The sequence below is a fragment of the Salvelinus namaycush genome, chromosome 4, assembly GCF_016432855.1.
Source record: "Salvelinus namaycush isolate Seneca chromosome 4, SaNama_1.0, whole genome shotgun sequence".
NCBI classification, from domain to species: domain Eukaryota; kingdom Metazoa; phylum Chordata; class Actinopteri; order Salmoniformes; family Salmonidae; genus Salvelinus; species Salvelinus namaycush.
In genome coordinates, this window is record NC_052310.1 from 40,075,795 (window position 1) to 40,103,215 (window position 27,421).

At 45.2% G+C, this 27,421-nt stretch overlaps 1 protein-coding gene across 1 annotated transcript in view; it reads right to left on the minus strand.

Annotated features, from left to right (window-relative positions):
- Window positions 1-1,382: 1,382 nt before the first annotated feature.
- LOC120046524 (ninein-like protein) overlaps window positions 1,383-27,421 on the minus strand; it is a 45,479-nt gene continuing 19,440 nt past the window's right edge. Inside the window, exons 4-28 of the mRNA XM_038991831.1 lie at window positions 25,330-25,529; window positions 21,944-22,010; window positions 21,566-21,756; window positions 21,097-21,252; window positions 19,737-19,904; window positions 18,930-19,066; window positions 15,695-15,835; window positions 15,335-15,509; window positions 14,704-14,814; window positions 14,488-14,577; window positions 13,735-13,879; window positions 12,948-13,016; window positions 12,720-12,844; window positions 12,138-12,505; window positions 10,433-11,872; window positions 9,358-9,462; window positions 9,158-9,227; window positions 8,702-8,986; window positions 6,894-7,007; window positions 6,636-6,782; window positions 6,389-6,538; window positions 3,062-3,175; window positions 2,534-2,743; window positions 2,347-2,460; window positions 1,383-2,253 (exon numbers count right to left, since the gene is read on the minus strand). Of these exons, the coding sequence (XP_038847759.1) occupies window positions 2,062-2,253; window positions 2,347-2,460; window positions 2,534-2,743; window positions 3,062-3,175; window positions 6,389-6,538; window positions 6,636-6,782; window positions 6,894-7,007; window positions 8,702-8,986; window positions 9,158-9,227; window positions 9,358-9,462; window positions 10,433-11,872; window positions 12,138-12,505; window positions 12,720-12,844; window positions 12,948-13,016; window positions 13,735-13,879; window positions 14,488-14,577; window positions 14,704-14,814; window positions 15,335-15,509; window positions 15,695-15,835; window positions 18,930-19,066; window positions 19,737-19,904; window positions 21,097-21,252; window positions 21,566-21,756; window positions 21,944-22,010; window positions 25,330-25,529 (5,084 nt within the window). The 3' untranslated portion in view covers window positions 1,383-2,061. The remainder of the gene's footprint in view (window positions 2,254-2,346; window positions 2,461-2,533; window positions 2,744-3,061; window positions 3,176-6,388; window positions 6,539-6,635; window positions 6,783-6,893; window positions 7,008-8,701; window positions 8,987-9,157; window positions 9,228-9,357; window positions 9,463-10,432; window positions 11,873-12,137; window positions 12,506-12,719; window positions 12,845-12,947; window positions 13,017-13,734; window positions 13,880-14,487; window positions 14,578-14,703; window positions 14,815-15,334; window positions 15,510-15,694; window positions 15,836-18,929; window positions 19,067-19,736; window positions 19,905-21,096; window positions 21,253-21,565; window positions 21,757-21,943; window positions 22,011-25,329; window positions 25,530-27,421) is intronic.

Consider the following 27,421-nt stretch of genomic DNA (forward strand, 5'->3'; position numbering starts at 1 on the left):
TATCAAAAGTAAATGTAATTGCTAAAATATACTCAAGTATCAAAAGTAAAAGTATAAATAATTTCAAATTCATTATATTAAGCAAACCAGACGGCACCATTTTATTTTTTATTTACGGATAGCCAGGAGCATGCTCCAACACTCAAGACATTTACAAACGAAGCATGTGTTCAGTGAGTCTGCCAGATCAGAGGCAGTAGGGATGACGAGGGATGTTCTCTTGATAAGTGTGTGATTTAGACCATTTTCCTGTCCTGCATTCAAAATGTAACGAGTACTTTTGGGTGCAAGGGAAAATGTATGCAGTAAAAAGTACATCATTTTTTAATGAATGTAGTGAAGTAAAAGTTGTCAAAAATAGAAATAGTAAAGTACAGACACCCCCCAAAAATACTTAAAAGTACTTTATACCAATGACATTAGCAAACCCACACAACGACATGGGTCTTCTGCCCAGTACAGTTGAAATCGGGATTCATCTGTGAAGAGCACACTTCTCCACCATACCAGTGGCCATTGAAGGTATTTGCCCACTGAAGTCGGTTACAACGCCGAACTGCAGTCGGGTCAAGACCCTGACGAGGACAAATGCACGATGATGAGCTTCCCTGAGATGGTTTCTGACAGTGTAGAAATTCTTCAGTTATGCAAACTCAATTTCATCAGCTGTCCGGTCTCAGACGTAATGATCACGCTGTTTAATCAGCTTCTTGACATGCCATCCGTTAGGTGGATGGATTATCTTGGCAAAGGAGAAATGCTCACTAACAGGAATGTAAACAAACTTGTGCACAAAATTGGAGAGAAATACACATTTTGTGCATGAAGCTTTTTCAGCGCATGAAACCAACACTTTCCATGTTGCGTTTATATTTTTGCTCTGTGTATACGTGTTTTGTAAGGCAATAAACATGATTAACACTCAAACTCAACAGCACTTTGCCAAAATGGAAGTGTGAGCAGTTGATACGCCAGGGGGTCTTGGAGCATATCATGTCTTAGATCAAATACCATACCTTTGTTTCGGCAGAGAAGATTATCCACTGGAGTGATACAATGCTTCAGGTCATGCCGTTTTGAAAAAGTGCTTTAAAAACAAGAATGAATTCATGCTTAGCTCGAGGACATCTATTACTTGGTCAGTTTTGTTTTACATTGATTGTGTAGTGCATGACAAATCCACAGCTTGCATGTTAGTGTTTTTTCAATAATGACCTAAATACATTGCTCGACTGACAATACATTGTCCCAACAACCTTTTTTAGTACTCAAAAGGTTCTGTACAGCAGTGCATCAGGGTTGAAAATTGTGCTGATTTGATAAAAAAGGGCATGTGTATCAAAACTTTACATTTGTAAATACTGTACTGCGCTTTTGGTTGATACTTTAAAATACCATAAATAACTTTATTAAACAAGTAGCTAAACCATTTCTTTGACTCATTTTGTGTGATTAAGAGAGGTTTCAGCTTTTCGCTTACAGTACCATTCATCACAGACAGACCAAAACGTAAAGTTAAGTACCTTAATAATAGAGTGTGTTTGGTGATCAAACTGGAATGTTATTTATACATTAAACATCTAATTGACTCTCAGACCTACCAACACAGCATGATGCTGGAGGATAGGTTATTAGAAGGTAACGAACAGACTAACAGACTACCTGCCTCTACAGAGAATACTTCATAGAAACTTCTGATCGACCATCACAAAAAAAAAATGGGTCTCGCGTTAACCTCAATATAATTAAAATAAAAAAATATATTTTATATACACAAAAGTCATGCATATTACCCCGGTAGCTGAAAACACTTAACGTTCTGTTCCACTTACCCACAACCTGTGCCAATTGTGTGCAGTCAAACCCGCCATCCCAAGAGGAAGGTGTAACACAGTGATTTTGTTATAGATTGTACAAAATCATATTGTGGACCACTTGCCACATTAAGCATAAACATGTCATTGGGACTGTCATCCCTATTCTAAGGTTAAGGGAAGGAAACTGTTTCACAAATGTCAATGTATTTTGGGGAGTAGCATTGTTCTGAGTAGTAGGGAACTCCTACGCCGAGAGGGAGGCAGGGGCGATCTTACGAAGGAGCTTGTTGAGGGCTGTAATCTTCTCCTCTAAGATGAAGTTCTTTTTCTCAGCACTCTTCTGCCGCTGCTCAGTGACCTGAAGTGCCTTCATCAGCTGGGAGTTCTCCACATACAGGTCCTTCAGCATGATGTCCGACTTGGCATTCTTCGCAAGCTGTGGGAGGGAAAGGGACACAATTAAATAGTCAGATTTTCAGGACATATTTCTCTGACTCTGCTGTTTGTCTCATATGAACGGTAAACTGACCTGCTCCTTCAGCTGGTTGACCTTCTCCTGCAGCATCATGCGCACACTCCTCAGCTTGGTCTCCACCTCCTCCATCCTCTCCTGCATGTCCCCCATCACCTTTTCATATTGCTCCTGAGCGCCAACAGAAAGAGAGCATTTAGACCATGTCAACATCATATACATTTCCTGTGGTGCAGTAAAGTACCTGCTGCAGGCCCATCTGGGCACTGGCTTGCTGGGCCTGTGTGCGGAGCGTCTCCTCCAGCTGCTGCCCCCTGCGCCGCTCCTCTGCCAGCTGGGCCTGGAGGTGTGCCAGCTGCTCCCTAGACCCCAGTCCTGCCTGCTCCCTGAACTGCTGCAGCTGCTGGGCATGCTGGGCCTGGGCCAGGGTCAAGGCTGTCTCTGCCCGCAGTGCCTGCACAAAAAAACAGTGTGCTTGAGCATCGACTACATTGTAGTCAGATTTGCATCCCAAACTATTCTTGCTCAAACTGATCCCCTCAAACATGCTGATAGACTCAATAGGACATAAGAATGGAGTTTGGACATTTTCATGAAAGGAATTAGCCTAAACTTTCACAAGCCTTAGGGGGAGGATTAGTACAAACTTGGACCATGGTGTTAGTTGCTTAATTTGAGTTTAAATTGGCAAACCTGCTTTCAGTTTAGAGATTTGGTGCCTCAGCAAAAGTAAATTGATCAATTATTTGACCAAAATGTGTGGCGTAATCACCTGGTCCTGTGCCTCCGCCCAAGCAGCCTCCAGTTGTGCCTGTTTGCTCTTCATAGTCAGGCACTCCTGGGTCAGACTCTGTACCTCGAAGTCTTGGCCCTGCAGCTGACACACCTGAAGGAAACAGAGCACAACCGTGAACTTCAACCTACATTTCAGAAAGACTATCAAAGACACTGGTAACCAATGTTCCCTCACATTTTTTGGGGCACTGAGAAACTTTTAGGTCTTGTTAGAGGAAACTTGAACGTTGTGAGAATTTGGTACAACTTCCAGCGTGCATTTATAGTGAACACTGAGGCTGTACCCTTACAGTTTTAGACAGTAGCCAATAGGCATAATGTAGGCCTACCAACAAAACAAAAGAGCAAATCCCATAACATTTTCACATAGAAATAGATTGATTTCTATGATATACAGTGGGGAGAACAAGTATTGGATACACTGACGATTTTGCAGGTTTTCCTACTTACAAAGCATGTAGAGGTCTGTAATTTTTTTATCATAGGTACACTTCAACTGTGAGAGACAGAATCTAAAACAAAAATCCAGAAAATCACATTGTATGATTTTTAAGTAATTAATTAGCATTTTATTGCATGACATAAGTATTTGATACATCAGAAAAGCAGAACTTAATATTTGGTACAGAAACCTTTGTTTGCAATTACAGAGATCATACGTTTCCTGTAGTTCTTGACCAGGTTTGCACACACTGCAGCAGGGATTTTGGCCCACTCCTCCATACAGACCTTCTCCAGATCCTTCAGGTTTCGGGGCTGTCGCTGGGCAATACGGACTTTCAGCTCCCTCCAAAGATTTTCTATTGCGTTCAGGTCTGGAGACTGGCTAGGCCACTCCAGGACCTTGAGATGCTTCTTACGGAGCCACTCCTTAGTTGCCCTGGCTGTGTGTTTCGGGTCGTTGTCATGCTGGAAGACTCAGCCACGACCCATCTTTAATGCTCTTACTGAGGGAAGGAGGTTGTTGGCCAAGATCTCGCGATACATGGCCCCATCCATCCTCCCCTCAATACGGTGCAGTCGTCCTGTCCCCTTTGCAGAAAAGCATCCCCAAAGAATGATGTTTCCACCTCCATGCTTCACGGTTGGGATGGTGTTCTTGGGGTTGTACTCATCCTTCTTCCTCCAAACACGGCGAGTGGAGTTTAGACCAAAAAGCTCTATTTTTGTCTCTTCAGACCACATGACCTTCTCCCATTCCTCCTCTGGATCATCCAGATGGTCATTGGCAAACTTCAGACGGGCCTGGACATGCGCTGGCTTGAGCAGGGGGACCTTGCGTGCGCTGCAGGATTTTAATCCATGACGGCGTAGTGTGTTACTAATGGTTTTCTTTGAGACTGTGGTCCCAGCTCTCTTCAGGTCATTGACCAGGTCCTGCCGTGTAGTTCTGGGCTGATCCCTCACTTCCTCATGATCATTGATGCCCCACGAGGTGAGATCTTGCATGGAGCCCCAGACCGAGGGTGATTGACCGTCATCTTGAACTTCTTCCATTTTCTAATAATTGCGCCAACAGTTGTTGCCTTCTCACCAAGCGGTTTGCCTTTTGTCCTGTAGCCCATCCCAGCCTTGTGCAGGTCTACAATTTTTTCCCTGATGTCCTTACACAGCTCTCTGGTCTTGGCCATTGTGGAGAGGTTGGAGTCTGTTTGATTGAGTGTGTGGACAGGTGTCTTTTATACAGGTAACGAGTTCAAACAGGTGCAGTTAATACAGGTAATGAGTGGAGAACAGGAGGGCTTCTTAAAGAAAAACTAACAGGTCTGTGAGAGCCGGAATTCTTACTGGTTGGTAGGTGATCAAATACTTATGCCATGCAATAAAATGCAAATGAATTACTTAAAAATCATACAATGTGATTTTCTGGATTTTTGTTTTAGATTCCGTCTCTCATAGTTGAAGTGTACCTATGATAAAAATTACAGACCTCTACATGCTTTGTAAGTAGGAAAACCTGCAAAATCGGCAGTGTATCAAATACTTGTTCTCCCCACTGTAGGTCAGTAGCCTAAATGTGGTGTTCAATGCAAGCCTACATTGCATGAGACTTAAAAAAGTACATTACGAAGGACTTGACATTAATTCATGAGTTTTTACTTGGTCTTTAACACCATGGGACAAATAGGTGACTGTCAATTGCATTGTGTTATATGATGCAAGAAACCACTTTACAAAATAAAATAAAAAGTATTATTATTACTATACAGAGAATTAGAGAATGCAGAGGGCTAGCCTCCATATTGGCTTATTGCCCCTTTTTATTAAGACATATGCTTCTTACCGGACTGGCTTTTCAAAGACAGTTGAAATGTAGCCTACATGTTTTGCGCTCTTGTAGGAAGCAGTAACTCCCCATTGCTGACCTATACTCATCTATAACTGAGCTAATAACTCGCTAACTAGCAAAGAATATCAACAAATGTCCACATCTGAACTGATCTGAAACGTGCATTCACTCGCGGGAGATTGAAAGACAGCTCGTGGGCTACCCCGTTGTGCTCTGCCTCTGCCAACAACAAAATCAGACTCATTTGCTTTGGTTTGTTGCATTGAAAAGGGACTGATATAATGTTGATTCGATCACAGAATTAGTTTTTATCTATATAGTGAAAACGAATGGGGCAAACTCAGTGAAGTTCAAGCTCTTGCGGGGCCTGGCATTTCTTCCGCACAGCAGTCCTGGAGGAGGTGCGTGGCCGCGCGCAGCTTCGAGGGAACATTACTGGTAACAAACCCAAGACACACCTCCGGTGTTGTTTCCAATTAAGAGCAAATGAAGCATAGTGGGCTGAAAAAGCAAGGAGGTGGAAGCACGAGCTAGCAAGATCTTATTGGTGCGTACTAGCAGGCATTTGCATATTGTCATTAGGGAATGCCTACTATGAAGTGTGCATGTGCAATAACTCAATTCGCCCTTGCACTCCTTCTAAACAATGCCATTTTTTTTTTACTTTTAGAAATGGTAAAGTCTACAAAACTTGCCGCACTCTTATTAACAGATTCTAGTTTTTGGAGCAGAAATGCATTGAGATCGAATGTTTCATCAATGAGAACATTTGCAGAATGTTGGCCAAGTCCCATCTAGCTCCATCTTTTCCCACTGGACTTCCCCTCAAATCGCCATATTTGGTGGCGAGAAGAAGTGCTAAACCGATGCTTCAGATTCATACATCCTGTGAGACATCTGTCTCCTATCTGTGCTACTATGCTAACTTACTGCCCATCACATCAACTGCCTCAGTGTTATATGTTGTTGAACAAGGAAGAACAATAGCTTCAGGAGCAAGTGACGTAGTCCTACCTCGTGGAACAGCTCCTGGTTTTGAAGGCGCAGGCTCTGGCACTCCTCCTGTAGGGCCATGGTGGCCTCCTCCTCATGATGTTTCTGGGCCAGACGCAGCTGCTCCTTCTCCCTACTCAGCCTGCCCATGCTGGCCTCCAGCTCCTTTACCTGATGATCAGCACACAACAATGAAGTCAGTCAAAGAGCTGTTGTATCAATACTCTATATTAAAGCGCAAATTCAGGAGCAGCACCTTGTCACCCACCTTGTCCTGGGCCTCCTGCAGCATCCTCTGGTGGTTGGCAACTTCCTGGGCCTGATCAGTCTTCTCCTGACCCACAGCCTGAAGTTTGGAACGAAGCAGCTCTGTCTGGGAGTCCACGTAGCGAAGAGAATCCTGGAGCATCTCAACCTGTAAACAAACATTCATACATAGTCAGAGGAAACCTAGCATTTAGTACTTGGAAGATGACAAGCCCCCACCCCAACAGAGATGCTATAGCCAAGTAGATCCTTCTCTCACTTTATGGGTCCTCTCCTCTGCCTCCCTCAGCAGCCTCTCCTTATCCTGCTCCAGCCACTGGTGTTTCAGGGTCAAGCTGGTCAGCGAGGACTCCACCTCCGACAAACGTTGGAGCTAAGAACAAACAAAACATTCAAGAACCAAGGTTCATTAATGAGACCCGTTAGATAGACGATAATTTTATTTTTAAAAGCTGAACAATAAATTGTCTTACATTCTTTACAATTTAGACCAAACTTAGTATCAAGACCAGGGATGGGCAACTTTGATGGGAGAAACTCAAACGGAACACATCACGAGGGGCCGCAGTGGCTCGTGGGTCTGCGTACCCACATCCATACCCCCCCCCCCCGTGAGCAAAACATTTCAGCTAGCCCCCTTTGTGATAACAAAGAGAACATTTAAGTACATTTCATGCAATTCTACACATTTTGTCATTGGGTGGAGGCAAATGTTTGCAGTTTTAAATATGATAATTTATGATTAAAATCGGCCCCACCCTGGACAGTAATTCGACCATGCTTACAAGTTTAGATAGCTGGCCGCTAGACCAATCTAAACCATTTTTGCTGATATGGTCTAATTGAGTGACTACTGATGCATAACCAAAGGGGAAGGGTACCAAAAAATGTCTGCAGCATTGAAGGTCCATCATTCGTAAATGGAAGAAGTTTGGAACCACCAAGACTCTTCCTAGAACTGGCCGCCCGGCCAAATTGAGCAATCGGGGGAGAGGGTCTTAGTCAGGGAGGTGACCAATAATCTGACGGTCACTCTGACAAGAGTGCTAGAGTTCCTCTGTGGAGATGGAAGAAACTTCCAGAAGGATAACTATCTCTGCAGTACTCCACCAATCAGGCCTTTATGGTCAAGTGGCCAGACGGAAGCCACTGCTCTGTAAAAGGCACATGAAATCCCGCTTGGAGTTGCCAAAAGGCACCAAAGACCATGAGAAACAAGATTCTCTGGTCTGATGAAACCAAGACTGAACTCTTTGGCCTGAATGCTAAGCATCACATATGTAGGAAAACTGCCACCATCCCGACGGTGAAACATGCTGGTGGCAGCATCATGCTGTGGGGATGTTTTTCAGCGGCAGGGACTAGGAGACTAGTCAGGATCGAGGGAAAGATTAATTGAGCAAAGTGCAGAGAGATCCTTGATGAAAATCTGCTCCAGAGCTCTCAGGACCTCAGACTGGGGTGAAGGTTCGCCTTCCAACAGGACAACACAGGAGTGGCTTCGGGACAAGTCTCTATGTCCTTGAGTGGCCCAGACAGAGCCCGGACTTGAACCCGATAGAACATCTCTGGAGAGACCTGAAAATAGCTGTGCAGCGACGCTCCCTATCCAACTTGACAGAGCTTGAGAGGATCTGAAGAGAAACTCCCCAAATACAGGTGTGCCAAGCTTGTAGTGTCATATTCAAGAAGACTCAAGGCTGTAATCGCTGCCAAAGACGCTTCAACAAAGTACTGAGTAAAGGGTCTGAATACTTATGTACATTTTAATTAATTTCTATGATGGAGGCCACTTGATTTTTTATTCAACCATTAAGAACTTACTTGCCTAGTTAAATAACTGACTTGCCTAGTTTCAGACCCCTTACATGATTCCATATGTGTTATTTCATAGTTTTTGATGTCTTCACTATTATTCTACAACATAGAAAATAGTACAAATAAAGAAGAAACCCTTGACTGAGTAGGTGTGTCCAAACTTTTGACTGGTACTGTGTGTGTGTATATATATATATATATATATTGTTATATTATTATTATTCTGTCCAAAAGGTCCCCCATATATACCTTGTCCTTGGTGGTGTTGAGCTCTCTCTCCAGCAGCTCCTTGTCATGCTGCCAGGCTGCCTGCAGGTGGAGCCTGTCCCTCTCCTGCTGGGTGGAGGTCTCCTGGAGCTGCTTGGCTGCGGCCGCCCCCTCCTCCTGCTCCCGGGACACCTGCGCCAGCCGCTCTGTCAGCATCTGGACTGCCCCCTGGTCGCCACGGAGACGGGAGCTCAACTCAGCGTTTTGGTCGCTCAGCTGCAGGTTCCGGGCGCTCATGACCAGGACCTCCTCACGGTATTTGGCGTTCTGAGAGGGAGGGGATCGAGGAAGGGCTCATCAGACTGGGTCTTGGGTCATTGAGAATGTTCATGTGTCCATTGATCAAATGTAGGCTATGAAAATCTATAAGGCTGACAGGGTCAGTTGAACTATGCAGGGTGATTATGGTAAAATGGAAAAAAACTTTTGAAAACAAACCTCTTTGCAATGCCTCTCCTGCTCCTCCCTGTTCTTCTCATGTTCCTGCTCCACTTTGTCCAGTTTCTTTCTGATGGAATCAAAGATGGAAAGGAATGATTCATTGCCGTGTAGACAGGATAAAGTTTAAATATGACATTTGTAAGCCCTATCTGAATTGAGCATTTTCTCACAGCAACATTACTGACGGATCAACTTACTTCTTCTGGATAATCTCCACCTCAAGTCTCTGGACATCCTGCTGTAACATGGCCAATCTGTCCTTCAGTGCACTGTTCTCACAGTTGACTTTGTCTAGCTGAGATCTAGCGTTGAAATAGTTGAGATATGAGTTTCTCCTCAAATGCATTTTTCTGGGTAATAATTTCAGGGAAGAATTTACAATTTGACGCTAACATTTGAGTTCCAAATAAAACTGGGTGAAATCAATGGACTTCTGTGGTGAAGTAAAATGGACACGGGATTAGACAGGTAAACATTCAAATAATACAAATGTTATTCACACAAATTAAATCTACTAGCATGCACACCTAGGTGAAAAACATTCCATTAGAGAGAGACAGTAAATTGTTAATGCATTCCAGACAGTTCGATGTTGGAGGTGTAGAAATGGTTGAAGACAGTTTTTTTTGTTGAATATGTACATTTTACCCCTTTTTTTCTCCCCAATTTTATGGTATCCAATTGGTACGGTCTTGTCCCATCGCTGCAACTCCTGTACGGACTTGGGAGAGGCGAAGGTCGAGAGCCATGCGTCCTCCGAAACACGACCCGCCAAGCCGCACTGCTTCTTGACACACTGCTCCCGGAAGCCAGCCGCACCAATGTGTCGGAGGAAACACTGTACAGCTGGCAACCTGAAGTCAGCGTGCATGCACCCAGCCGCCACAAGGAGTCGCTAGAGCGCGATGGGACAAGGACATCTCAGCCGGCCAAACCCTCCCCTAACCCGGACGATGCTGGGCCAATTGTGCGCCGCCTCAGGGGTCTCCCAGTCGCGGCCGACTGCGACACAGCCCAGGATCAAACCCGGATCTGTAGTGACGCCTCTAGCACTGCGATGTAATGCCTTAGACCGCTGCGCCACTCGGGAGGCCCAAGACAGAAGGTTTCTGAAGAGAAAAAGGTGAGGATCTCTTTCAGATGAGAGCTGGTCGGTTGCAATTAGTCATTCAAATCTCATATTTGGGGAAGAAAACATTGCAATCAGGCAGGTGAAGGTTAGTCATTCGAAGGTAGGTTTGATTTCTGGTGACCGGCCTGCACGTCACAAACCTGTGTGGACTGGCAGGGTCCATCACCATCTCCAGAGCCATGACCAGCTTCTCCATCTCCACCAGCTGCTCCTTCATCCTGCCCTTCTCCTTCTCAAAGGCCTCCTCCAACCCGTGGACCTCTGCCCGAGAGGACAGCAGAGCCTGCTGGAGCTGGACAGTTCTGCCAGCTTTTCCTCTGAGGGAGCGCAGCTCACTCTCCTTGATCTCCAGCTGGGAGTTCCGCAGCTCCTCTTCCCTATAGTGCTTATTAGACACGGCTTCCGCCATCTCTAACAGACCTGCCATCTGCTTCATATCTGACACAAGGTGGTGTACCTCTGTGGATTTGGCCTCTAGCTGGGTCCTTAGATTAGAAACCAGGTTGAACGTTTCACTCAGTTGGGCTTTCAGCTCTTGGATGTGGTCTCGGAGTTTGGATGATTCAGTTTCCATTTCTACGATCTGGTTGGAGAGTTGGTCTGCCAGGCGGATGTAGTGGGCGTTCTCCTGGCTCAGACTGCCCGTCTCTTCCCTCTCCAGGTCCAGGGTGGATTGGATCTGTGTGACCTTGGTTCGTTCCTGCCTCAAGGCTTCCTGTAGATTCTCCTCTGCCCTCTTCCATTGGTCTAACTCCTCAGTGACACAGTCAAGATCTGACTGCGGACAGTCAATGGTAGTCGTGCGTTTTCTCAGCTCCTCCATCAGCTTTGCTCGGTCCGTCTTCAGGGAGACCAACTCAGCAGTCTGCCTTGAGCATCGCTCAACTTCGTTTATTAAGGCCTCCCGTGCCGTCTCCAACCCTCCCCTCAGGGTCTCCGTGTCTTCCTCTTTGGCCATCAGTTGAACTTGCTGTTGCATGAAAGCACAGGACAGACGGCTGCAATTCTCTGCCACCATTTCTTTGTCCTGAAGAAGTGTCTCAGATTCAGACCGTAGAATACGCAGCTTCTCGCTTAGCTGAGACACCTCACTGAAAAGCACTCCCTCTCTATCCCTCACCAACCCCAGCTCCTCTACAGCTTGCTGTTCAGAGGTCAGGCGCTCGGTCAAAGCCTCATGAAACGCCAGAGACACAGTGCTTTCCTCTAGCTGGGCACAAACCACCTGCAGTTGACTGCACTGACCGCAAGTCTCTTCCAGTTCAGCCTCTGACTGACTGTGCTCTATGTGTGACTCGGAGGCCAGATCAGCCTGCTTTTGCAGACTGGCTATGTGCTCCTTCAGCTGCTGAACTTCCTCCTGGTGCTCCTCCTCCAGCCTCTTCCTTTCCACAGCGGCCCGGCTGCAGATCCTGGCCTGCTCCTCACTCGCCCTCTCTGTGCTGTGGAGCCTCTCCCTGTGCCTCTCCTGCTCTGGTTCCTGCAGCCGCAGGCGCTCACAGCGTAGCTGGTGCATGAGGCTGTGCTGGGCCTGGTCTTGCTGTGTCTTCATCTGAGACACCTGCTGCTCTGCCTCTTGCCTGATTACATAGCACAGACTGTTCACTTAGGCACACAAACTGTACACCATTCCCAGTTCACATACACACCATTGTTTTGTAAGTTCAGTGTATGTGTTACGAGTTAAAGGGATGAAGTTGTAGGGACTACGGTTGCCACCAACATTTTTTTTTTTTTAAAGAAGAGAAACAGGTAGCCAACCTATACAACAATGTAAACTTGAAATGAATTGAGGTGAATTACAAAATACAGGCCATGGGAGTAAGATAAGATGGCCACACCCACCTTACGAGCAGCACTTCCTGGTCCATTCTGAGCTTCAGCTCAGCCTCCAGCTGGTCTTTCTCTGAGGTCAGCCTCTGGACCAGGTTACTGATCTCCCGGGCATAGTTCTGCTCCAGCTCTGCCTGTTCGCGCTGGGCCCTTCTCTCCTGGTCAGTGCCCCAGCCTAGCCCTCCCAGGCCCCCGGAACTGCGCTGTAGCTGGGCCTGCAGCTTCTCCACTTCCTCCCTGAGCCTCTTAACCTGCTCCTCCACCTGGGCCTTCTGCTCCTCCAGATCACTGATCTCCACCTTGAAGCCCTGAGAGATGTCCTTCCTCTCCACCTCCATGTTCTGCCGCATCAGCTCCAGGCTGCGCTCGTAGAAGTTCACCTTTGGGGCGAGAATGATGAGGGGTCAGGGATATCCCAGAATTTGAAAAATGCTCTTCCCATGTACTGAACTTCCTCTTTTTTTTTTTTTTCTCATCGTTTCACTCAAATTACCTACAATTGGACCTCTTATTTTCACGACAAAAAAATAGGAGACGATAATTAAAACTATACAAAAATGCGTGAGCCTGTGTGTCACAACGCCTCCTCTCTACCTTGGTCTCTAACTCAATCTTCAGGTCCTGCACCTCTTGGCTGTGCCTCTCCTTAAGCTGTCCCATGGCCATCTCAGTCTCAATGCTCACAACAAGACCTGGCAGACTCTCCAGAGAACCCAGGCCTGAGGGAACAGAAACAAAATAACCAAGGTTGTGCGAGTCACACCCAACAGGCTTTTACAGAGGGGGAAAAAATGAAAAAATATTGCCGTTTCCAATTCTTACCATTCTTATCAGCCACTTGAAGCTTTTTCCTCGCCATGGGAGAAATGCCTCTCTTCATCTCAGGGTCATCTGAAGCACAATGGACAAGATTACAGTAAAGAGTAGTTAAGTGACTTAAGCTAAACTGTAACTGGAGAGACTGAGTGGAGGAATGAGAAGGTGTGTGTAAGTGCATTAGAGAACAACATTTTATAAAATGTTCAGTTAAAACTTTAGTATACAGTATGTTTAAATAAATATACTGAACAAAAAATAAACGCAACATGTAAAAAATTCCAGACATTTTCCATACGCACAAAGCGTATTTCTCTCAAATTTTGTGCACAAATGTGTTTACATCCCGGTTAGTGAGCATTTCTCTTTTGCCAAGATAATCCATTTACTTGACAGGTGTGGCATATCAAGAAGCTGATTAAACAGCATGTTCAAAAGGCCACTTTAAAAATGTGCAGTTGTGTCACACAATAATGCCACAGATGTCAAGTTGAGGGAGTAACCACGCCAGCTCAGGACCTCCAAATCCGGCTCCTTCACCTCGTGTGGGGGGCCCTCCAAGGACCACCCATGGCTGCACCCCTGCCCAGTCGTGAAATCCCTAGATTAGGGCCTAATTAATTTATTTCAATTGACTGATTTCCTTATATGAACTAACTGAAATTGTTGCATGTTGCGTTTATATTTTTGTTCAGTATACATTTCAAAGTAAAAACTGAAAAGAATATTTAAATATGTTCTTAACACAAATATAGATTCTAAAGACAAAAATCGGGTGAAAACAGGGATTTACCAGAGTCTGACTCAGTAGTCAGTGATCGTCGGCTGGACCAGGCGTGTGTGGATGTGTCCCTTTCCTGTCTGGATCTCCTCCCCATCCCCTGACTCTTTAAAAAATCCACCTCCGAGTTCAACTCGTCATTCCGGTCCCGCAGCGCCTGTGACACACAAACTTGTCATTTAGCAGAGTGGTGACACTTCAGACAAACATAAATAACACATCCAGCAAAACACAGCAGACTTACTATAGAGATAGAGCAGCACCAGTCAACAATGTCCTCACCAACTGCCACGTGCACATGCTAGTAAAGCCACACAGCAACACTCATTCTGTGAACCCAGAATAACACGCTCACCTTCACTTTCTAGGTTCCCAAAAATGGGAGGCATTTGGATAAATCAAGAGGCTTGTCATGATACACTCAAAAACAGATCTCAACTCTGTACAGGCAAGTGAGAAGAAGAAAAAATATGTTTGCCATGAATCATGAATGTTATGCATGCCGTGTATAACCAATTGCTAGGCTTTGGAAAATTGTGAAAGGTAAACCAAGTCAAGCCTAGTCTTGGTAACAGTCTTTTTAGCTTACAATCCACTCCTTGCCACTCCTGTCATTTGACAAATTAGTGGAATGTTCGCTAAAAAGTCTGGTAACCAGGCTAGGTCAAGCCCCCTCGGGGCTTCCACGCAAGGCATGATTCTTTAAAACACAGACTCAAGCACACATACACACGCACACTTTCTCTGGCTCCCTCTCTCGCTTACCCGGCACTGCAGCTCGTACTCCTTGATGATCTCAGAGAAGCGCTCCTCCTGGTTAAGCAGTTCTGTGTTGTTTGGATCCAGGCTCCCAAACTGCGTCAGCCAACCAAAACGAAAACCGTCATCAATCATTCATAGGGAGTGAGCTATGCAGTTTTACCAGGATGAGTTACCACAGAATGACATCATCACGCCCATCCTCACATAGCTCCCTCTCACCTTGTCTAGTAGGAGCTGGTCCAGGTCTCTCTGCAGCTTAGAGATGGTTCTCTCGGTCTCTGACAGCTTCCCCTTCAGAACACTGCCCTCCTCCTCCAAACGGCCATTCTCCTGTTAGCCCAGAGGGAGGGTTACTTAGTGATACAATAACGCTTTAAGATATCCAACACAGTATAATCACCCCACAATAGAGAACAATAGGGGTACTAACAACGGGCGGATTGTTAAGAAGCTAAGCAACAGTCTGCCATTGGTTGGTTGTCTGTGAGCGGGTGGGTCTAGTTGGAGTGTGAATAGAGCGTGTCTGTGTCTGATGGTGGATGCTGCAAGCAGGAAGGCCAAGACAAAACAAACAAAAAAAATCACATGGGCTAATCTAATCCTCTCCTTTGAGTTCTCTAGTCTAAAGAAGAGACTGGGAGGGAGATGAAAAATTCCTTGCAGAACGTTAACCAGTTTATACTCACACAAAAGTGTATTCAAAAGCTTAAGGAGCCTAAAGCAATGAAATCAAAAATAGGAGGTTAAGCTCAAGGAATCTTGTAGGAGGGGTGGTCAAACAATTGCCTGTCTTATTAGCACGCTTTTCTCATTGCAAAACCTCATGGGGCATCTCTATAGGGCCAGGCACCTGGGTGGCATTGCAGACTTCCTCGTGCAGACTGGCATCATGTGCCCGTAGGACCTCCACTTCCTCTTTGAGCTTGGCCCGCTCACGCTCCACCTGCTGCAGCAGGACCTCGCTCTCCTGCACAGATTCACAACGCAGGGCCGTAAGCCTATCCCGGAACTCCTGCTCCAGACTCCTGCCAATCAGAGAGAAGTTTGACTACATTGCCTCTCCTCCATTCAACAGGAGCTACTTTACAGTACATGCTAGTAAGGTCAACAGGTCACACTCAGATCATGACAATTCACAACCAGTCAAGCAAGATTTTCCAACCACCAGATCAGTCTGTAATCTATAACGAGAAGGAAGAACAGGTCTTACTTGATTTTGGTTTCATTCAGTGACTCAATGGCGGCGTGTCTGTCATCCACCTCGCTGACCAGCTGGAGGTTCCTCCTGTCGGCCCACTCCAGGTTGGCCTTTACCTTGTCCCTCTCCCGACATGCCTGGTCTGCTAGGACCCTGAGGGACAGCCAGTGGACAAACATTTCAGCATGGACCTTACCACATCACTCACCAGAATGACCCAATAGCGCAGTACATCATGAAGGACTAACTTTAACAGCACACACACATATATATATATATATACACACTGCTCAAAAAAATAAAGGGAACACTTAAACAACACAATGTAACTCCAAGTCAATCACACTTCTGTGAAATCAAACTGTCCACTTAGGAAGCAACACTGATTGACAATAAATTTCACATGCTGTTGTGCAAATGGAATAGACAAAAGGTGGAAATTATAGGCAATTAGCAAGACACCCCCAATAAAGGAGTGATTCTGCAGGTGGTAACCACAGACCACTTCTCAGTTCCTATGCTTCCTGGCTGATGTTTTGGTCACTTTTGAATGCTGGCGGTGCTTTCACTCTAGTGGTAGCATGAGACAGAGTCTACAACCCACACAAGTGGCTCAGGTAGTGCAGCTCATCCAGGATGGCACATCAATGCGAGCTGTGGCAAGAAGGTTTGCTGTGTCTGTCAGCGTAGTGTCCAGAGCATGGAGGCGCTACCAGGAGACAGGCCAGTACATCAGGAGATGTGGAGGAGGCCGTAGGAGGGCAACAACCCAGCAGCAGGACCGCTACCTCCGCCTTTGTGCAAGGAGTAGCACTGCCAGAGCCCTGCAAAATGACCTCCAGCAGGCCACAAATATATATATATATATATATATATATATATATATAAACTCAGCAATAAAAGAAACGTCCTCTCACTGTCAACGGCGTTGATTTTCAGCAAACTTAACATGTGTAAATATTTGTATGAACATAAGATTATTCAACTGAAACAAACTCAACAAGTTCCACAGACATGTGACTAACAGAAATGAAATAATGTGTCCCTGAACAAAGGGAGGGAGGGGGGGAGGGGTCAAAATCAAAAGTAACAGTCAGTATCTGGTGTGGCCACCAGCTGCATTAAGTACTGCAGTGCATCTCCTCCTCATGGACTGCACCAGATTTGCCAGTTCTTGCTGTGAGATGTTACCCCACTCTTCCACCAAGGCATCTGCAAGTTCCCGGACATTTCTGGGGGGGAATGGCCCTAGCCCTCACCCTCCGATCCAACAGGTCCCAGGCGTGCTTCAATGCGATTGAGATCCGGGCTCTTCGCTGGCCATGGCAGAACACTGACATTCCTGTCTTGTAGGAAATCACGCACAGAACGAGCAGGATGGTTGGTGGCATTGTCATGCTGGAGGGTTATGTCAGGATGAGCCTGCAGGAAGGGTACCACATGAGGGAGGAGGATGTCTTCCCTGTAACGCACAGCGTTGAGATTGCCTGCAATGACAACAAGCTCAGTCCGATGATGCTGTGACACACCGCCCCAGACCATGACGGACCCTCCACCTCAAAATCGATCCCGCTCCAGAGTACAGGCCTCGGTGTAACGCTTATTCCTTCGACGATAAACGCGAATCCGACCATCACTCCTGATGACACAAAACCTCGACTCGTCAGTGAAGAGCACTTTTTGCCAGTCCTGTCTGGTCCAGCGACGGTGGGTTTGTGCCCATAGGCGGCGTTGTTGCCGGTGATGTCTGGTGAGGACCTGCCTTACAACAGGCCTACAAGCCCTTAATCAAGCCGCTCTTAGCCTATTGCGGACAGTCTGAGCACTGATGGAGGAATTGTGCTTTCCTGGTGTAATGCGGGCAGTTGTTGTTGCCATCCTGTACCTGTCCCGCAGGTGTGATGTTTGGTTGTACCGATCCTGTGCAGATGTTGTTACATGTAGTCTGCCACTATTAGGACAATCAGCTGTCCGTCCTGTCTCCCTGTAGCGCTGTCTTAGGCGTCTCACAGCACGGACATTTCAATTTATTGCCCGGGCCACATCTGCAGTCCTCATGCCTCCTTGCAGCATGCCGAAGGCACGTTCACGCAGATGAGCAGGGACCCTGGGCATCTTTCTTTTGGTGTTTTTCAGAGTCAGTAGACAGGCCTCTTTAGTGTCCTACGTTTTCATAACTGTGACCTTAATTGCCTACCGTCTGTAAGCTGTTAGTGTCTTAACGACCGTTCCACATGTGCATGTTCATTAATTGTTTATGGTTCAATGAACAAACATGGGGAAAAGTGTTTAAACCCTTTACAGTGAATATCTGTGAAGTTATTTGGATTTTTACGAATTATCTTTGAAAGAAGAGTTGATATGATTTTTTTGCTGAGTTGATATTATATCTACATTAAGCATATAGAATCCAAATGGTCTTACCACGGCAGTTGAATACTTGCAAATTAATACTTAAATGAAGGAGTGCTGTATTTTGGTTCCAAAGTTAGTCATTAAATTGACAAAGCAATCGTCAACATCTCTCGACTTTTACAATCATCAATACAAAAGCATCGTCAACATCTCTCGGCGGAGCCGTAGTAAAATCCATTATGTAGGCTACAGTTTCTCTGCACATTAGTGAAGTTGAACCAATGATTCCCCTTAAAGCAATGCCTGACCATGAAATCAATAAACAGTTGATGTAAATGAATTAAGGGTCACTGGCTCATACATGAAATTAACCCAGGGGATGCAACAGAGCTCGCCAGCTTGTAGTCCTAAAAAAAACGGAAATTAGTTACCAATGGTTCGTTCAGTCATTCCTATGGGGGGGGGGGGGGGGGGGGGAATGAATGGGGTTTTGGGATGAGCGCAGAAAATAAGCTCTGAAGTTAACACAGGCTTAGGAAATATTACACGGTTTGTTCTACGAGATAATAGCAGTCAGTTTACATGACCTTTATGAATTATGAAGCCTTTATGTGCTCGTTTTGATTACATAAATGCTTCAAAATGCTTTGAACAAAACGTATAAGATCCCCTAAGCCTTCATTTACCACTGACCTTATTTTCGGGCGTTTATCCAAAAACACATTCATTTCCCCCATTATGCTTTAGCCAATGAGCCAGGGCGGAGTTAGTGCCTACAAAAAGGACACCATTACTATTGCTCTCTATGGACTCTCTTTGGCCATGACCTTCATTCTAGAATCCAATGGAAGGGTGCAGTACCAAAGTATACAGTATCAAACCAAAGACTCACTGGAGGAACTGGATCTCGTTCTTGTAGGAGACGAGGGCGGCCTGGTGGATGCCGTTGCCGCTGACCAGCAGCTCATTGTCCAGGGCCAGGGTGAGCTCCGCCAGACTGACCCGCTCTTCCAGGGGGAAGTCCAGAGTCTGGCGGGGACCAAACAGCACAGGTCAATTTATGAACGCATGGCAGTGGTAACTTAATCACCACAACCCCGGTCCTGGAGTGCAATTTGGTGTTTTAGTGCCAGCCTCCATCCCTGTAGCTCTCGTGGACTAGGTGTTTTGACAACTGGTGTATGGTAAATATAAATGCAGGTCAAAATTCAGCTCGTCCTCATGTTTACACTCTACTGTACTAAAAATGTGTCAGATTACACAATTATTATCATCTCGGTAACACTTAATATAAAAATCAGAGCGTGTCTAGCTAGGGGCTTTTGTAGGCTGCGTTACATAGATTATAGTTGCACACTAAAGCATCTAATCGAAAGTAAAAGAGCATCAGCTACATGGAACTGGAAACGACAATTTCAAATTCTACTCCTATTACACTTTTCACACACAGGAAGGAGATGCCCCTAGAAACCCTGCAGCTTTCTTTATCCCGTACAAACCAACTAACACCAAGGCTCTTCAACAACATATCAATTCAAGCAGCCGTAAAAGGCAGAGTACTCAACATTTCAAGGCTACTTCTGATAAATAACTGGCACAAGCAATGAGCATGTGTATCTGTGACAGCAGGAGGTTCAAATAAAAAAAAACTGTAGTTGGATGAACACGTGCATTGGTTCAAAACTAGTCTGGGACTAACCTGTAGGATGTCCCTGCTGTTCCGTATGCCCTCGCCGGTCCAGAGGGCGATGACCCTCTCTGGACTGGTGCAGCCCGACCCTTCGTCCAGCCTGGTCAGCAGCCTCTGACCCACGGTGGCAGACAGGAGAGAGGGAGAGGTGGAGCGCACCGTCCGCTCCTCGAAGGCCTGGGAGAAAACAGAGGAAGACATGAGAGCTACAGGAACAGGCTAGCGGATGGCCCAATTCAGTTCACCGCCGCAGACCACCGTGCAGTGCGGACGTGCTTGTGTAGCCTCACTGCTGTTCCCACAATGCCATCGAAACACAAAGAAGTCCTTGAGAGGCATGGCATTGTCGCAGGAACACCTCCATCGGTCATGCTGCTCTCTCCAAGAATAACCTGACCTCCCCCACTGTGCATTGTTTAATCCAGGCTCCCACAGACAAAAGAGCCTCAGTCCCACACACACATGTGTTTCACACGCCGCTAATAAACGCTTTTTTGGTGTCGTAACACTTAATCTGGCTTAGCCTATTTTCCATTCCCTATTTGCACATGACATACTACACCCACCAGTTTAGGACATGGAGGAGTGGCAGTAGTTTTCAGGCTGAGAAACACACTGGGTGTCTCGGTGCTGGTTCACGTAGCTATCAAAACAACTTGCAAGTTGTTCCTAATACCTGAGAGGCACCAACATGCCCAGCTTTGAAAGAACGGATGATGTCTTTCATAGCCCATGTTAACAAACCACAGCCAGATTTCAGGCCTGAAATGCAATACGTGATTTCTGACTGACTTTCTCCTTGTGTGGATATGGTCATTCTGCAAAGGAATGCAGGAAGGGCAGACTAAGCTCCGCCCTCAACAGTCAATGACTTGATCAGCAGCTGCCTAAAGTTCCTTAATTGACCAGCAGGAAATTGGTCTGAGTGACAGATGGCAAACTTATACACAGAAACTGTACCAGTATAATTAGTAGGCTTTGTATGTCGGATACTGAAGGGATAATGCATAAATCAATAGATCATAGAATTTGGAATACTTTATTACGCCTTTATCTTAATACTAAACTATGAGCCACAGAGAATATCTCAATAGGCTCCTTAAAACACCCTATCAGCCACCCATTTAAAGTAAAGTGACAGTGTATTTCTTATAAATAGAATGAATCTCAAACTCCCTTCAGTTAGAGCCAGATGGAGGTTCCACGTGCTAATATATTGTCATTTGTGTTATCCACGGATCATTGTTCTGGCCTAATTACATACATTTACTCTACTGACCCAGACCCACTCGCATACGTTTCCATAGAAATCAATTACTGTTAAAACATGTACGCATGCCCTAAAAAGGGTGTCCGTCTGTCTGCTCACCTGCTGGAGTGAGCGATGGGGGTTGGGGCGTATGGGGGTGGAGGAGGAGGTGGGAGCTGGGACACCCCCCTCTCTGAAGAGACCCTTCTGGAACTCCCCGAGGCTGACCCTCCCATCCAGGTCAGTGTCCAACTTTCTGAAGAGGGAGTCCAACTCCTGTGTGATAACACGTAGAGTCAGGGGTTAAAAACACGAAGTCAAATTCACACAGATATGCTTGGCTTGTAACCATTGACTGCAGTCAGACTACCTGCCCGTCTCCTTGGTGTGCACTCTTACTCCCCCTCATGGATTAAAAAGGAATGGACGGATGTACATACTGATAGAAGAAACGGTGAAAACTCCCCTTAGCCCAAGTTTACACTAATCCAATACTTATGATCCCTTGAGGGGGAGTGAGCAAGTGCACAGTTCCGGGAATTAGGGAATTAAAACACAACCACTGGCTGGAATGTTGGGCTGGCCATACCTCTGGATTCAGGTCCTGCAGGCCAAGGTGGTCACAGACCAGGGACAGCTCCTGCCTGTTCAGAAAGCCACCTACTCCTACCCCCAGCTCCTCCCACACCGCCCTTATCCGGCTGTCTGTCACCTCGGCCCGCGGCCCAGGGGAGTGGAGCGTGCTCTCTGAACTGTCCCGCTTCCATCGCTTCTGCTGCCCTGAGACACACACACGTCAGGATGGAAGTCCCTCAGAGGGTATAGCAGTAGACTGTATGAATAGGGCCAGGAGTTTTTCCTGGTCACATGACCTAACCAGGAAAAACTTCGGTCTTGAAGAATGAATGTACAATGAAGTAAACTTAAAACATGTTTAAATCGCCTTTAAATGAAAATATTTAAGTACCTTGTGCCTCAAAAGTCTGATGGACGTCGTCCTTATGGCTTCCGGTGTCCTCATCTGACTTGAGACTCTGGAAGTAAGACATTGATGAGTGTCACCAAGTGTTCACAACTGAAAAATGACACTGCCTAAAATGCTGACCCGTATGCCTGTCCACACACAGTATCATAAATCTGTCTATGTTGTTTAGTCAGTGTGTAGGTCTGTGTGTAGGTCTGCCCTGTGAAAGCTAGTTTACCCTACTACTAAGTGTGTTGTGAGAGAGTGTATAGAAGATGAGGTGTGTGTTCGTGTAAGTGTGCCTGCTGAGTGTGAAAGAGAGAAATCTATAAGCGAGTGCTAGCCTGTTAGCGATGAGCAATGACACCAGAGAGAGAGAACAATTAACTGACCATAAGGAATTCCACCCCTTCTCAACATTACTTCTGCTACACTGCGCAAGAACAACCAGCAAATTGTGATTCCCGCAGGCTCAAGAGTAGACTGGACTCCCCAGCAGCATATGGGGCCGTTGGCTCTCACGCAGACACACTAATTATGGTCTTACATAACAAAGTTTAACTGAAGCTAGTAACGGAAGTCAGTTATTGAGTACTGTATACTGAGGCAAGTTCCAAAGCACTTTGTAGAATTAAATGCATAACTTCAGTTTATTATGTAATACAAACTTCCCTAATCATCTAACCAAATGAATCCCGGCAACATCTTAAACAGAGAATATATTTGTGGAAGGATTGGCTGCTACCGTCTTGGTTCCAAGGTCACACTTTCCCCCTCAAAATCTTTGAAATGTATCATTTTAAATCAATCCCATGTGGAAGACTGGTCTATTGATTTCATGGCTTCATTATAAGGAATCAATTTGGGCACCGCCCCAAGCTGCAGAGCCACATCAGAAACAGGTCACTTATCATGGGACAACAAGAGGCACCACTTCAGGGTCACAGGACACCATTGTGCTCCTTACTACAGTGGCCCGAGGCTTAAGAAATGTAAACAAACACTGTACCAACACAAAATGGTGGGCAGTGATGTAGTCAGCTGAGAAGGTAAAAGACATGACTAATCCTCTCAACATATCAAAGGATAAAAACATTCAAAACCAATCATTTCAGCTGGATGATGAAATCATAATGTCATAATCATAATGTCCGTAAGTCAACAATAGATTGACGATGGTTGACTACCCGCTGTAACCAGACAAAAGGAATCCTCTGTCTGAACAGAGAGAATGTTACAGAATTCTCAACAAATAGCTATTGAAAGAAAGGTGAATGGAAACGGATGCTAACTTAAGTATGCCAGCTAAATGGGACACCAACATTAACATGTACTTGAGAATGCTTCTTCGGGCACTTAACCCGGACGACACGCTGCATTGTAGAAGGATGTGTAGACATAAATGTAGGCTGCGTATGATAACTTAATAAGTCATATGAAGTGATGTGAAGAAGGATAAGCTTGTGTGAAATATTTAACAGGACCAGTTCAATTATTTACTTAACAAGGGGTAGCTGACGGCAACATTCCACCACCAAAATTCCACAAAGAAACCGTGTTTCAGCCCAAAAGCGGTAAACGACCTATCAACTCCCCAGCCCCATGAATCCCACCCTCCCCCATTCCAATCACATAGTTCACCCAGATAACTATGTTCCTGTTACCAAGGAGTTGACTGTTACTACGTTCTACCTGAGTGAACTGCTGTGACCTATCCTGTGTAACCAACAATACGACAGGGATGCTATACAGTAGTTCAACTCTCTATCCTCCAGGAGCAAAGGGATCCACCAAGGCTTAAAGCTGCTTACGTAATGCCTTAACTGCTGGAAATGTTTAACTATTTAAAAATAGATTATTGGTGGAGAGCTTAATGAGAAACATGGCACAGGGATCTATCTGGCACTATGGCTTGACGAGGGAGAGAGGGGCTTTGGAAAGACGTAATCTCACAAGTTATCAGAGATAGTCAGTGCAGCGTTACATAAAAGCTCTAAATATTTCAAACTGAAAAGAGAGAGAGAGAGAGAGAGAGAGAGAGAGAAAATCTGGGATAACAGGATGGGTTTCGAAAATGAGCACTTTGTTCACAGGCAGCGGCCGACAGAGGTCAACCATTGCTTTTCAATGATCATGTCGGCTAGGTTTATGTATGCATACTCATAGATAAAATGTGAGAAGTGTATAGCCTCATTATCAAAATCTCTATCCAGACCATTTATGCAACTCTTACTTCAACTAACCTACTCATTCCAGACTCAAAACACACACGCACCAGACAGGCAAACGGTGGTCAACTGCAAAGGGCGCCAAACTTTTCACTCACAGCAGTGTTTCACGCCGAGTCTTTAACACTGACAGATACCCGTCAGCCACCACCATGACCTTTCCTTCACTAGTTGTCTTCTACTGTTATACAATTTAGAGCCCAAAACAATGGGCCTTCTATAAACATGATGTGAGATAAGCACACAGCCTTCCCCCCCCCAACCATGACTTTTCCTGGGCCTCGTTACTGTCATTTCACACCTAATAACAATGTAATAAAATGCAATGAGACTAATGAGACCAATGAAAGACAAAGCCATGGAAGATCAGATCCCTTAAGTACCTGGCATATGCACCAAGCCAGCAGCATAACAGAGGATTTCACTCATTCCAATATTATCAGTCTGAGTCAAAAACAAAAATCACAATATTACACAATGCAGAGAGATACAATATATAGTATAATCAGATGGTCCAAAGATCTCCTCCCTAAGGTAGAGGTCCTGACTAGTAGAGAGCTTATTATTTTATTACAATGTATATCACATACATTGATGCTTTGGCAATATTTACACAATGTTTTTCATGCCAATAAAGCAATGAGAGAGAGCGAGAGAGCCAAAGCTAAAACTGGGGGAATGGATGGTGTGGGGCAGGAGCGGGGACCAGCCATGAGCGCTGCCAGTAGCACATTCCATATAATCCCACTTCCTGAGTGTGGAGTGAAGCGGTCTGCTCAAAACCCCAAGTACTTCTGAGACTCAACTCTCTCACTCAGTTATACAGTGGTCTGAAGAGAAGTATGGTGTGGAATCCTAGAAAACGTGTGCTTGCCAACAAATTGCAGGTCATAGAGATATTTGATTCAGAACTCACCCAGCACAACGCACCATTCAAGGGATGTGAAGGAAATTGAAGTGAAGCACTGACTTGCCTAGTTAAAAAATAAATACAAATGGAAATCTCTCTCCAAACAGTCAGATCTAGATTAGGCCCTGCGCCAAGCTTGAGAAGTCAAAAGTCAGCCATCTTTGTCAGCGACTCTCAAATTAGTGCACAGCCACAGAATAAAACACAGCAGACAAAAGGTGAGAGGGGTGGAGGAGGAGCACGTCTCTTACCTCCACACTCTCTAGAGAAGTAGAGCGTCTGAGTTTTATCCTCCTCACGCCAGCGGGAGAGGGCTCCTTCTGCTCCGTCCTGAAAGGACGAGAGCCCTCCGAGTCAGCTGTGAGCTCAGAGTCGGGCCTGTCCGGCTGGGACCGCCGGCCATAGCGCTTCGTTCCCTTCACAAACTTGGGCTTCACTTCCTCAGGAACAACTGGGAAGGCCGGGAGGAGAGGAATGAGATGGTGATTGGGAAGGACAGAGAGAGATTACAGTGAAATGCCTTTCTTGAAAGCTCTTTCCCAACGATGCAGTAATCAATATCAGTAGTACTATAAAATATAGTAGAACAAAAACAAGAGAAAAATAAATAAGAATAACATAAGTAAGCTACATGTACAGTACCAGTCAAAAGGGTTTTTTCTTTATTTTTTACATTTTCTACATTGTAGAATAATAGCGAAGACATCAAAACTATGAAATAACACATATGGAATCATGTAGTAACCAAAAGTGTTAAACTAACTACTATATATTTCAGATTCTTCAAAGTAGTCACCCTTTGCCTTGATGACAGCTTTGCACACTCTTGGCATTCTCTCAACCAGCTTCATGAGTTAGTCACCTGGAATACATTTCAATTAACAGGTGTGCCTTGTTAAATTGTGGAATTTCTTTCCTTCTTAATGCGTTTGAGGCAATCAGTTGTGTTGTGACAAGGTAGGGGTGGTATACAGAAGATAGCACTATTTAGTAAAAGACCAAGTCCATATTATGGCAATAACAGCTCAAATAAGCAAAGAGAAATGACAGTCCATCATTACTTTAAGACATGAAGGTCAGTCAATCAGCAAAATTTCAAGAACTTTGAACGTTTCTTCAAGTGCAGTCGCAAATACCATCAAGCGTTATGATGAAACTGGCTCTCATGAGGACTGCCACAGGAAAGGAAGACCCAGAGTTACCTCTGCTGCAGAGGATCATTTCATTAGTTAACTGCACCTCAGATTGCAATCTAAAAAAAATGCTTTACAGATTTCAAGTAACAGACACATCAACAGTTCAGAGGAGACTGCGTGAAATCAGGCCTTCATGGTCGAATTGCTGCAAAGAAACCACTACTAAAAAGGACAACAATAAGAAGAAAGACTTGCTTGGACCAAGAAACACGAGCAATGGACATTAGACCGGTGGAAATCTGTCCATTGGTCTGATGAGTCCAAATTTGGGTTCCAACAGCCATCTTTGTGAGATGCAGAGTAGCTGAACGGATGATATCTGCATGTGTGGTTCCCACCGTGAATCATGGAGAAGGTGTGATGGTGCTTTGCTGTTGACACTGTCTGATTTATTTAGAATTCAAGGCACACTTAACCAGCATGGCTACCACAGCATTCTGCAGCGATACGCCATCCCATCTGATTTGAGCTTAGTGGGACTATCATTTGTTTTTCAACAGACAATGACCCAACACACCTCCAGGCTGTGTACGGGCTATTTGACCAAGAAAGAGAGTGATGGAGTGCTGCATCAGATGACCTGGCCTCCACAATCCCCCAACCTCAACCCAATTGAGATGGTTTGGGATGAGTTAGACCGCAGCGTGAAGGAAAAGCAGCCAACAAGTGCTCAGCACATGTGGGAACTCCTTAAAGACTGTTGGAAAAGCATTCCAGGTGAAGCTGGTTGAGAGAATGCCAAGAGTGTGCAAATCTGTCAAGGCAAAGGGTGGTTACTTTGAAGAATCTCAAATATAAAATATATTTAGATTTGTTTAACACTTTTTTGGTTACTACATGATTCCATGTGTTATTTCATAGTTTTGATGTCTTCACTAATATTCTACAATGTAGAAAATAGTAAAAATAAAGAAAAACCCTTGAATGAGCAGGTGTGTCTAAACTTTTGAATGGTACTGTATGGGAGTGAGTGTGTAGAGTCCTTTGAGTGTGCATAGTCAGTGCAAAGATTGAAAAAAACGTAATACAGGGAAGAAAAAAAAAAAGGGTCAATGCAGATAGTCCATGAAGCCATTTTGTTTGAATTTTTAGCAGTCTTATGGCTTGGGGATAGAAGTTGTTCATGAACCTGTTGGTGTCAGACTTG